Source organism: Grampus griseus (genome assembly GCF_964374135.1).
Source record: "Grampus griseus genome assembly, chromosome: 7".
NCBI classification, from domain to species: Eukaryota; Metazoa; Chordata; class Mammalia; order Artiodactyla; family Delphinidae; genus Grampus; species Grampus griseus.
In genome coordinates, this window is record NC_139001.1 from 8,275,428 (window position 1) to 8,288,117 (window position 12,690).

The 12,690-nt window shown below is 45.6% G+C and overlaps 1 protein-coding gene across 2 annotated transcripts; it reads left to right on the forward strand.

The window, feature by feature from the left end:
• The first annotated feature begins 714 nt into the window (after positions 1 to 714).
• Positions 715 to 10,143, forward strand: NCL (nucleolin). Of its 2 annotated transcripts, none has more exons than XM_082658362.1 (14): positions 715 to 871; positions 1,956 to 2,072; positions 3,261 to 3,738; positions 4,123 to 4,320; positions 4,432 to 4,518; positions 4,702 to 4,843; positions 5,463 to 5,587; positions 6,528 to 6,651; positions 7,171 to 7,328; positions 7,823 to 7,946; positions 8,131 to 8,264; positions 8,797 to 8,923; positions 9,253 to 9,479; positions 9,651 to 10,143. In XM_082658362.1, exons 1-14 carry the CDS (start codon positions 854 to 856, stop codon positions 9,728 to 9,730), a joined length of 2,139 nt encoding a protein of 712 aa, XP_082514488.1. In that variant the 5' UTR covers positions 715 to 853; the 3' UTR covers positions 9,731 to 10,143. The 2 variants fall into 2 exon arrangements, with proteins under 2 accessions (XP_082514488.1, XP_082514487.1); XM_082658361.1 differs by having other exon boundaries at positions 3,276 to 3,738.
• Positions 10,144 to 12,690: the final 2,547 nt, after the last annotated feature.

Consider the following 12,690-nt stretch of genomic DNA (forward strand, 5'->3'; position numbering starts at 1 on the left):
AAATATTATGTTTGTGCGCTGCTCACAGTAAACCTCACAAACATACGCAACTGTCTATATCAGCGGCTCTCAGAAGGCAGCGTCAGGCGCGTGGGCCGGGGGAGTCACCAGCAGACAGGGGGACTTTCTGGCTCCCGGTTCGTTAGCGGGCGGGACGAAGGTGGTCCCTCAACGCAGTGGACCCTGAATTCCCGACGGTCTCGGGCTAATTAGGAAACTAGGCAAACTCTTATCTTTCCTCCCTCCAGGAGGCTCTGCGTGGAGTGCGGGCCGGGGTCGTGCGTGAAGCCTCCCAGGAAACTCAAGACCTCCACAGTCGACAAGACCCAGACACACTGGGGAGCCGAAAACCACCACCACTCCCCACCGCCCGGGAATTAGGGAACACGCGGCGCCAAAAATGTCCGTCCCACGGCGCAGGCGCCGCGAGCGCGGGCCGTGGATAGGCACTCCGGGAACCGCGCGCTCACGGCCCAATCAGCGCTGGCCTTGCACAAAGCGAGTCCCGCCCCTAGGCCGCCGCCACGAATCCCCTCCCCCCTTCTCTGGCCTCCTCTGCCCGCCCACTCCTGCCCGTGCCCCGCCCCGCGCCGTTCTCAGGTAGAGGCTCGCGATTGGCTTATGGGAGGGACGCGAACTCTGGTTGGTCGCGGCGGAGTCACGAGGGCGCCGTCGTCGCCTTTCCAGAGGCGATTACTGGGCAGGCTCAGTCTTTCGCCTCAGTCTCGAGCTCTAGCTGGCAGCCAAGCGTACGAGCTCTGCGATCAGCGGCCGCCATCGACGTTGCTTCGCTTCTTCTGGGCTCATCTGCGCCACTCGCTCGCCACACACTCCGCAGTCCTAAGCCGCTATCATGGTAAAGCTTGCAAAGGTAAGAGGCCTTGCCCGCGCGAGCACGGACGTCAAGGCCTGTTTTCCGAGGAGCGCGCGCGCGGCGCCGCCAGGAGGAGGGCCTGCGCGCCACCCCGGGCTCCTTCGAGGGCGCCATAGTGCGGGAAGTCTCGCGCGATTAGCTGGGAGGTCTCGCGGCTTTTGGCTGTGTGGTAGCGACGTGAAGAGCTTCGGCAGGTGCGGCGGATGGTCGATGCGGCGGGGAAGGACTTGGGGGCTGAGCGCGGGAAGGGGGCGCTGGGCCCCGGACGGATGAGGCCAAACTCCTGCGACGGGCCCGAGCGGAGCCCCGCCTCCTGGCGCATGTGCCCCGGCTCGCGGCCCGCCACGTGGGCCGCGCCGCGTGGGTCCTGGCGCCTGCTGAGGGCCCCGGGTCCTGGGGCGGAGAGCGGCGGCCCACGGGGTCTCAGCTCCGGGCGGGCGGCAGGTGGGCTCCGGAAGGAGGCCCTGCCGCGTGCTTTTTGCGCAGGGCTGCGCGCACATGGTGGCCTGCGACTTACCCCCACGTGGCCCTGCCGGGGATGAAAGGGGCGGGGTTGATAACCTGGGAAAGGAAAACTTAATGGAAGACTAAAGGTTAAGACGTGGATTTGTTTTTTTTTTAAGACTGCCCTAATTTAAATACAGACGAGGGTGGTGGGATTAGGTGCCACAACTTACCCCAAAGGCTTTTTTAAGGTGGTTTTCCCCAGGTGAAGGGCCATGGATTGTTAGCTGTTACAGTGGTCCGATTGTAGGCGCTATTGAAAAATTGTGCCGCGATGCAAGGTTCGATTCTGGCTGGATGTATAGTTTTTAAAATGAGTGTGCTTAAAGGACGCAGCAAGAAGAGAGACCGTTTTCTTGAAGTTGCGTTTTTATCCTAAGGTTGGATTTTGAAGAACTTGACAGGAAATATGTGGGAAGTTGAGAATTCACCTGTGTTACCATTGGTATGAAGAGTAGTTTTTACGTTAATTATACTTAACAGTATGAAGAGCGGGTTCTGAGGGAGATGATTGCCGTTTTACTCTGAAGAATGGCCTGAAATGTGGGAGGTGTAATGTGTAATGCGTCTGTTTTAGGCCGGTAAAAATCAAGGTGACCCCAAGAAAATGGCTCCTCCCCCAAAGGAGGTAGAAGAAGATAGTGAAGATGAGGAAATGTCAGAAGATGAAGAGGATGATAGCAGTGGAGAAGAGGTAATTGTATATAGTTTAACGCAGAATTGTGTTAAACTACAAAATGGAGCGTTAAAAGCACGTGGTATTGGATGTCTGAAAATACTGGCAAAAAATAGGATTATATTCATTCATATATGACCTGTTGTAATGGTCCAGCGTTTCACAGAGTTTTTATTGACCTGTCAAGATACCATAAGAGTAATGAAGGTGTGGAGTTTTCATGTGCCCTCTGCAGGGCTTGGTGTGATATAATGCAATAATATATTATTAGTTTTCCACTTTGAACACATTAGCCCCACATACCAGCTGGAGAAACAGCCTGGACAGTTAACTGTCCTGCGAGTGGCAGCTTTGAGCATTGTATTTAGGTCTGAGGTTAGCCTTAACAGATTCTTCTAGTCTCTAAGTAGGATTAATTGGTCTTTGTTATCCTGTATGGGCTTGGTAATACTAAACACTGTTAAAATGTGTGGATTGAGGGTTGCCACCTCCCGTTGTGTTAGCACTTAATTAGCACTCCCAGCTACTGTTGGCTAGCTGCAAAGACACCTAATTGCTGTATTTGCTCATGTTTCTTATTTAGAATTTAATATTTTATTTTGACACACATAACCTGATAAAACCAATAGTCAACAAAATGTGGTTTTGAGTGTGACTTAAATGTAGATAAAACGACAGTTTTTTATCAAGCCAATGTGTTCACTCTTTGTATTAATTTTGCAACGATTGACTGTACAGCTTGACTATTTGATGTTCATTTTCTCTTTGGTCCTAAGAATGAACATTCAGTGAACTTTATTCCTCCACCCACTGAGCCCCAAATAATTTAATAACACTTAGCAGGTAGTCCTTTCTATGTGTAAGGCTTTTAATTACATATATCAACTCAATCCTTAAAGCAACGTATAAAGTTGAGTTATTTTCAGATGGGGAAACTATTGAGGCTTAAAATTAAGTTTTAAAACTTTGTCTAAGCCCACGCAGTGGTATCCAGTCTATTTTCAGAGTCCGTGTTAGGGTGTGCTGCCGAACTGTGACTTGAAGCGTACAGAAGGACATGTTACTTGACCCTGTAGTTTAACTTGCTAACATCTAGTGCATGTGGTCTTCATCTAGAGGCAGTGCTAGAATTTAGCATTCATTTATGGGACCAAGGCTCTCTTGAGTTTGGAAACAGGCCTATGTTGGTTTTTATTTATTCTTAAGGTTGTTATTCCTCAGAAAAAAGGCAAAAAGGCTACCACAACTCCAGCAAAGAAGATGATGGTTTCCCCAACAAAAAAGGTTGCAGTTGCCACACCGGCAAAGAAAGCAGTTGTCACCCCTGGCAAAAAGACAGCCGCTACGCCAGCCAAGAAGACAGTTACACCTGCCAAAGCAGTAGCAGCACCTGGCAAAAAGGGAGCCACACCAGGCAAAGCATTGGTAGCAACCCCTGGTAAGAAGGGAGCAGCCGCTCCAGCCAAGGGAGCAAAGAACGGCAAGAATGCCAAGAAGGAAGACAGTGATGAGGAAGATGAAGATGACAGTGAAGAGGAGGAGGAGGAGGATGAAGAGGAGGATGAGGATGAATTCGAGCCTGCGGTGATGAAAGCAACTGCTGCTCCTGCCTCGGATGACGAGGATGAGGATGACGAGGATGATGGTGAAGACGACGATGAGGATGACGAGGATGATGAGGATGGTAAGGCATTGTGTTGGGAGTCCTTGGGCTCCTGTTTGCAAGATACATTAGGGGTGAGGCGTGGGTGGTAATGCTGTGCTCCTGATGACCTGGGGTGGGTTAGACAAGCAGCATCCCAGGGTTTCTCTGGGCTGCTTGTGGTGCACTAGTGGTACCTGTGGTGCCTGTGAATGATTGCCTGCTCCTGAGGAACATGCTTCAAACAGCTCATCCTGTATTTTTCACAATGTAGAATTTTGCTTCCAAGTGATTTGTTAATTCTTGCCATAACAACTAAGCACAGTGGCATGGACAAGATTACATTCATTTTCCTTTGGCTTTTCCTAGGACTAGGAATAGAACTGGGATAATTCTGAGTTTTTGACGAGGTGGCTTCTCTTTCAGACTCAGAAGAAGAAGCTATGGAGACTGCAGCAGCCAAAGGAAAGAAAGGTCCAGCAAAAGCTGCTCCTGTGAAGGCAAAGAACACTGCTGAAGATGAAGATGAGGAAGATGACGAGGAGGATGAGGAGGAGGACGAGGACGAGGAGGAGGACGAGGACGAGGAGGACGAAGACGAGGAGGAGGACGAGGAGGAGGAAGGTAATCAAGTTATAGGTTCTGAAGTGCATTGGCATGAGCTTTGTTTAAAGGAGATGCTTGAGGATGTGTGGCTACTTGTGGATGACATAGATTGTTTGATATCTTGACCAGAACTTGTCAAAGAAGCACCTGGAAAGCGAAAGAAGGAAATGGCCAAACAAAAAGCAGCTCCCGAAGCCAAGAAACAGAAAGTGGAAGGTAACTTAGAGAATTGGGAGGTGGGAAATAACACCTAATAGCACAAGTGATGAACAGCAAAGGGACTTAATACTGAAACCTGATGCTATGTTGCAATGTGCTGATGTGCTATGTACAGAAATAATTTGACTAATAGTCAGATACAGTGGAAAATAGACTAAGTTGAGTAAATTTTTTGTACAGCCACAGAACCAACTACATCTTTCAATCTCTTTGTTGGAAACCTGAACTTCAGTAAATCTGCTCCTGAATTGAAAACGGGTATCAGTGACCTTTTTGCGAAAAATGATCTTGCAGTTGTTGATGTCAGAATTGGTGTGTCTAGGTAAGTGTGGGGGAGCTATGCTGTAGTTCTGCACGATACTCGTGGGTCTGCTAATGCTTTTTCCTTCCCCTTTTAGAACCTTAGCCCATTATCCTTAATGTGAGTATGTTAAAGTCGTCAAAGATTAGACATTAATGAATTAAATCATTGGACTATAAAATTGTAAAACCCCCAAATTGAAATTCCCATAATTTTCCATAACTTTTGATATAGCACAGTCTAGTTTCTAATAATGAGATTTGATGCTTATCTTAGAAGTAGCTATTAGACCTGAGAAGCCATAATAGTGAATGCTTTTAATCAGACAGGATTTTCCTATCTTAGTGCTTAAACACGTTTTTTTGGTCATCTGCTATCAGTTGTTAAGGCGCAGTGTAACTAATGAAGATCTCAGAGGTGAACTTGCATCAGGTCTTGGTACTTGGATCCTGCTCTGTAGCCTCAGCTTAAAAGAGCCTGACTCAGTTTTATTAATTGTATAGGTGCTTTTTAATCCTTGTTTGCACCGTCATATTAGTGTTGCTGCTTGCCCAGAATATGTGTTACGTGGCTCTTGTTTGGCGGGTTTTTTTGTTTTTTCCCCCCACCTGTAATTTTTTTTGTCCTCTTCGCCTTAAAGGAAGTTTGGCTATGTGGATTTTGAATCTGCTGAAGACCTGGAAAAAGCCTTGGAACTCACTGGTTTAAAAGTCTTTGGCAATGAAATTAAACTAGAAAAACCAAAGGGAAAAGACAGTAAGAAAGGTATGTAAAACTTTAGGTAATGATGATACTTGTTAATGACTGTGTATCTAATCTAATGTAGACAAACCAGGGTAAGCAGTTTAACTTTTTTTCCTTTGGCTTCCTCATAATGTTGTGAGGATTAAATGAATTAGAATGTTAAATGTTTACAACAGTGCCTGGCACTGCTTGCTAGACTTAATCAAAAAATAATTGGTTAGATGTACCTAAATTAATACAGAGTCCTAAAAAAAAAAAAGATGGAGTCCTTTCCTCACTGGACCTAGAGCAAGCAGATCCCTAACTACTCCTTTTGCATCTTTTACCCTTCTCTGTATGCACTTGTCACATTTTAAGTGTGTGTTTATGATCTTTTTATTTTTTAATTTTTTTAAGTAAAAAAAATTTTTTTGGCCATGCCGTGCAGCTTGCAGGATGCTAGTTCTGCGACCAGGGATCGAAGCGTGCCCCCCTGCAGTGGGAGCTCTGAGTCCCAACCACTGGACCGCCAGGGAATTCCCTACACTTTTTTGTTTTTTAATGATATTTTTAATTGAAAAATACTGAACGTCTCTTCTATATAAAACATAATATTTAGCCGTATTTTAAATATTCAGTGCATAGTTTGTTGTCAGCTGTGACAGCAGTTTGTTTTGCCACTGCTATATCTCCATAGTAGCAGAGTGCCTCCTACTTGTAGAAACTCTTTTTTTTAATTTTTAACCTTTTTATTTTATTTTTCTGGCTGTGCTGTGTGGCACGCAGGATCTTAGTTCCCTGACCAGGGATCCAACCCGTGCCCCCTACGTTGGGAACGCAGAGTCTTAACCACTGGACAGCCAGGGAAGTCCCTCAAAATTATTTCTTAAACAGAACTTTTACATTGGTCAGTCTTTGGTGATCTTTGGGGGAAGAATCGTCTTTTAAGACATCCAGTTCATTTTTGTGTTTTTTAATCTAGAACGAGATGCGAGAACACTTTTGGCTAAAAATCTTCCTTATAAAGTTACTCAGGAAGAATTAAAAGAAGTGTTCGAAGATGCTGTGGAGATCAGATTAGTCAGCAAGGATGGAAAGAGTAAAGGGTATGTTTTGTGTCTACTGCAGTGTTTCATTAAAATGAATGAACTTTACTAATTTATAAAAGAAATGTTGATTTAATTTTCCTGTGTTTGTGATTTTGGGCAAATTAATTATTCTGTAACCTATGTCAGTCACCCATCTGTACAGTGGGGATAATGTACTTTAAATTAAGTGATAAAATAGTGATTTTATCGTAAGATGAGCTGATGTATAAAATACTATACATGTGCCTCGCTTACAGTAAATGTTTTGGAAATAATTGATTATTGTAGTGAGGTGGACTTAATGTGAACAAATTTTCTAGAAGTGTTTGGCAAACTTTCTGTAATGGGAGAAAAGTTTAAATTGAAAAGTGGAAGATGGCAGAAACCTTGAACATTTCAATTACTATAAAACAAAGGACATTTTTATTGTACTTATCTGAAATATGGGCATATTGCTGAGATTAAAAAACATCTGTGTTAGAGAATTAATATGGTTTTAAAAATCAAGTGAGTTCTTAATGTTTTTTCCTTTTGTAGGATTGCTTATATTGAATTTAAGACAGAAGCTGATGCAGAGAAAACCTTGGAAGAAAAGCAGGGAACAGAGATAGATGGGCGATCCATTTCCCTGTACTATACCGGAGAGAAAGGTCAAGGTCAAGACCATAGAGGTGGAAAGAATAGCACTTGGACTGGTAAGAATTTATAGGCTTCCTACAGGGTTCTGGAATTGATGGAGGGAAAAGAAATCCTTTGCATCTTTGTTCTTTATAAAGTTGACTGATAAATTGGTTGGAGATGTAGATCAGCAAGTTATACCTGTATTTGTAATTGAGTGTCTTGAATGAGGGTTATATGAAATCTTTGTACTAGAACACAGATAAATCTAGCTTCCTTTGCATGTTTTATACTGTAAAGGACTTAGATCGTGTGCATTTAAAAATTAGAATGTGCTGGGAAGACACAGGGCTGTAGTCAGCTTACATCTGAACAGTAGGAGTGGAAGGAAGCAGCATGTAACAGTACATAGTAGGTACGTGATATGTTGAGTACCAGGTAGGGTTCCACTTGTATCAACATTGGTGTGTTAACTCTCCCAAGCACAGAGATTCTTTAAGAACAATGTATAGCTGTGACTGACGTTGGGAACTACTGCTTCAGTCTTAATTTGACATCTCTTTATTTGTAGGTGAATCAAAAACCCTGGTTTTAAGCAACCTCTCCTATAGTGCAACGGAAGAAACTCTTCAGGAAGTATTTGAGAAGGCAACGTTTATCAAAGTGCCCCAGAACCAAAGTGGCAAATCTAAAGGGTAAAATAATTAGTATCTTTATGTTGTCAGTTACAGGCTTTTAAGAGTATCTTGAGGTAAAATCATGTTCTTCTGGCCATTAGTAGAAGCTGCACCATTGAAGTGTTTGAAGAAAAAGGCTTGGTGGCATCAGAGGAGCCATGTGCTTGGTAACGTACTCTAAATGTTGACTCTTTATCCTCAGGTATGCATTTATAGAATTTGCATCATTTGAAGATGCTAAAGAAGCTTTAAATTCATGTAATAAAAGGGAAATTGAGGGCAGACCCATCAGGCTGGAGTTGCAAGGACCCAGGGGACAACCTAATGCAAGAAGCCGTAAGTTAACTTCATTAACAGGATGTTGTTTGTGGTTGCGTCCTCAGATCTAGAACGTTTGTTTCTGTTGCTGCTGAGTAAATGATACTGGATATGATGACTGATTATCTGAGAAATAACTGATGGAATCTCAAGAAAAGTCCTCTAGATAGTCAAGTTCTGATCCAGCGAAGTCAGCACTGAGCAGCACATTTGCCAGGGGTTTACTGTCTTGTATGGTGTTTGTAGCTGCCTGGTTTAGAACTACTTTCACTTGCTTGGGTCGCTGCTTCTCCTGTTTTCCATAAAAGATTCTCAACTGCTCTGGTGATCAGTGTAAACTTGACATGGCATTTGGTCTAAGCCCTTCGCTTTAAACGTTAGTTGACCAAGTTGCTTTTACCCAGACACTCGAGGTGAAATGCTACTACCTTTTGCTAAGATGAGCATTCTTAGCCAGTAGTCAGATACTAGACTGCAACATGCAAGTCCAGCATGCTGTCATAAATTGTGACTTTAATAAAAAGTACAATTTTTATTTTTCTTTTCCCAGAGCCATCCAAAACTCTGTTTGTCAAAGGTCTGTCTGAGGATACTACAGAAGAGACATTAAAGGAGTCGTTTGACGGCTCTGTTCGTGCAAGGATAGTCACTGACCGGGAGACTGGATCCTCTAAGGGGTAAGTAAGATGCAGGGAACATGTGGCGTCCACCAGGTGGAGAGTTCCCACCTAAGACGTCTTCTCATTGAGCTCCTTTCTGTCGATCGGTGACAGTTTAGGATTCGCACGAGAAGAAGAGACAATTCACAGAGCTAGCATTGTTGCCTTCTGTCTTCACAGAGGTATATTCAGCTGTTTTGTGGGACATTCTGTTTCAGCTTTCCATAGGGAACTGCCCTCACCTGGGTCTTGCCCCAGCTAAGCGTCACCATCCAACATGTGGGAGTAACTTGGCATTTGTTCCACATGTTGGCTTTATAATGGGCGATTTCGTTTGGTGTTTTTAGGTTTGGTTTTGTAGACTTCAACAGCGAGGAAGAGGCCAAAGCTGCCAAGGAGGCCATGGAAGATGGTGAAATCGATGGAAACAAAGTTACTTTGGACTGGGCCAAGCCTAAGGGTGAAGGTGGCTTCGGTGGCCGAGGAGGAGGCCGAGGTGGCTTCGGTGGCCGAGGAGGAGGCCGAGGTGGCGGCCGAGGTGGATTTGGAGGCCGAGGCCGGGGAGGCTTTGGAGGTAAGGGGCGCGGTGGCCACCCAGCTGTGTGTGCCAGGTAGCCGTGGCAGTGCACTCCTGGACCTGAGCCTGCAGGCCCCGGTTCCTGCACCAGTCCCCACTCATCCTGCTGGGGAGGGCATGGCTGGCAGCTTTGCAGCCACTCTTCAGTGACGGCTTGCCTTCCTGCAGGGCGAGGAGGCTTCCGAGGAGGCAGAGGAGGAGGAGGAGGAGACCACAAGCCACAAGGAAAGAAGACGAAGTTCGAATAGTCTCTTCTATCCCTGTCTTCCCCTCTTCCATTTGAAAGAAAGGACTCTGAGGTTTTTACTCTGTTACCTGCTCAATGACAGAGCCTTCTGAGGACATTCCAAGACAGTATACAGCCCTGTGGTCTACTTGGAAATCCGTATAGATAACATTTCAAGGGAGATAACCCTGTTGGTGTTGACTGGATATTCGTATAAACTTTTTAAAGAGATGAGTGATAGAGCTAACCCTTATCTGTAAGTTTTGAATTTATATTGTTTCCTCCCATGTACAAAACCATTTTTTTCCTACGGAGTTTTTTGGTTTTGTTTTTGTTTTTTTGCGTTGGTGGGTTATAAAGGAAAGCAGAATGTTTTATCATGATTTTTGCTTTAGCAACTTTGGGACAAATTAAAAGTCCTAAACTCTGGTGCCAGACTTGTACTTCCTGTCCTAGAGTGTTTCTCCTGGAATACACTGAGAGTGGAGCATGGCAAATCAGTTCTGCCACTCCAGATCTCCACCCCCTGTGAAAAGGCTTATGCTTTGGTTTCAAGTATCCCAGCCATAAGTTTTTGCAGCCCTGTGTATGTCACGTGAAAGGCTCATTGGAAGTCCACTGTGGCCTTAGCCGACTTAGAAACAGGCCTGAGGGGTCAGGTGTCCTGAAAAAGTGCTTTGGAAAGAGGGCCAGGAGCACTTTGGTCCGGCCTTGTTTAGGTGGGTGCGAGAGCGACGACTGATGAGTGTACTTCCTGCTGGGTGCGTGGGCCAAAACGGAGGCTTTGGGACTGTGAGGCTGGAGAGGAAGCTGCCGGTCTAGCCGATGGACCTGATATCTTTTGTAATTCCCCCAGCACCCTCAGGTTAAACCAACAAGAAAGGCCTTTGGTTTTGCGCTATGATGAGAACGTGGACATTTTGGCTTGTTAAGCATTCCCTTGCCCACACACTCCACTTCTAGTAAAAGGTCACATGAGAGGCCTAGGTCAAGCGATTAACATGATATATTTAGTTGAAAAATGGTGCGCAAGATGGTACAGAATGAAAATGCCAACTCAAAAATCCAGTACTGGTAGACTAGAGGGCAAACTAAAGGATTTGAATTAGTTTTGGCCTGGTTATGAGTTGCTGGCAGGATGAGGGAATCTAAACCTTGTGCATATCACGCACCACTCACCAAGTCAAGTCCGTTGTAAGTACTAAAGGCGCAGACCAGGACAAATAACCTGGTTTGAAGGGGTGGAAGATTGGAAGTGTGGGTGCTGCTGGGAAGAAAAATCAAGCCAGCAGAGGGACATCCTCTCGTCAGGCAAACCTAAAAACTAAAATGAACCATTGGAGAGCCTACAGCTCAGGGAACTCTACTCAGTGCTCTGTGGTGACCCAAATGGGAAGGAAATCCACAAGAAGGGGGATATATGTATACGTATAGCTGATTCACTTTGCTGTACAGTAGAAACTAACACAACATTGTAAAGCAACTATACTCTGATAAAAATTAAAAGCAAAATAATGAAATGAACCCTTGGTAGCCTATATTTTTCTAGAATTAAAAGTTTAATTAGTTGGAGCCCATTAGGGCTACTCATGAGTTAAAGTATGTTACGTCTTAAAGCAACGCTGAGTAGAGTTTTAGCTGAGCATGTGAAAAGTTAAGTCATTCATAGCAGCTCAGTCTGTCCCAAACTGGAATTTGAAGAAGGGGCCTGTGAGATTGGTCTTTGGGTCTGCAGGGCCTTCTCCATTAACCCGCAACTGTCTTCCGGGTTTAAACCTGAAAGCATAGTGGACTCTTCGGCCATCTAGGAACGTGAATTAGCATTTGCCAGCTTGGCAGAGCCAGTGCTTATTCAGTACTTGTATTAACTTTTAAGACCGTGTGGTGATGGGGGGGGTGGGTTCCCTTTGGCAGGGGGGGGCTGAACCTGACCCTGCTAGCAGCCCAGTTGTAGGAGTTCTTGGCTCCTAGGGTAGGGCCTGCATTGAGATAAGTCTGAACCCACCTTGCTAACCCACTGGCAGTCAATGGTGCTGGTAGTGTGCCAGGCGTTTACCTCAGCCTCTCTGTAACCGGCTGTGGGGCAAGACACGAGCAGAAAAATAGGATTCTTTCTTCCTAACTGCTGTTTTTCTTTGAAGTGAAGGAAACAATCCAGCCCTGTGTCTTACTAGTCATTCCAGCCAGGGGTATTATGCCGACTTCCAGTGAAAGGAAGATGAGGATGGAGGGTGGTTACCCTTTGCGATGGCAGAAGAGCTGTAGGACTTGCACGGAGGGAGTCCTGCAGACTTAATCCTAGGCCTGCCTGCTTCCTCTGGTTTCTGGTTTGGGTTGGGTGAGGGTTTTGCAGCCATTTTAGGAAAGCAGTTCCCTACGGCAAATGGTTGTCGCCACTTCCACCATCCTTCCAGCAGGTGGCAGCACATCCACAAGGATGTGGGCACCTGACAGGCGTCGAGAAGGAAGCTGAAGATTGTCTCAGGCCAATGGGTCTTCAACTCCAAACTCAATCTATGTAGTGATAGGGTCTGGGAATCTGCAGGAAGTGCACTCAGCACACAGAGATGGTGTGGAATCTTCGCCAAAAAAGTGGATTCTAGTTGGGTACAAGAACTACAGTTTGTTGAATGCTTGTCCTGTGCTCTTATCTCAGAGTTGTCCCATTTACCCATACTTGGCCCACTAATTACTTCATTATAACCCAATCTTTGTCTGACCTCAGCCTTAAAAAGTGCCAAAGCTACTTCCCTGGTGGTGCAGTGGTTGAGAGTCCGCCTGCCGATGCAGGGGACACGGGTTCGTGCCCCGGTCCGGGAGGATCCCACATGCTGCGAAGCGGCTGGACCCGTGAGCCATGACCGCTGGGCCTGTGCGTCCGGAGCCTGTGCTCCGCAGTGGGAGAGGCCGCGACAAGTGAGAGGCCCGCACACCGCAAAAAAAAAAAAAAAAGTAAAAAGTGCCAAAGCTTTTCTCATCCCA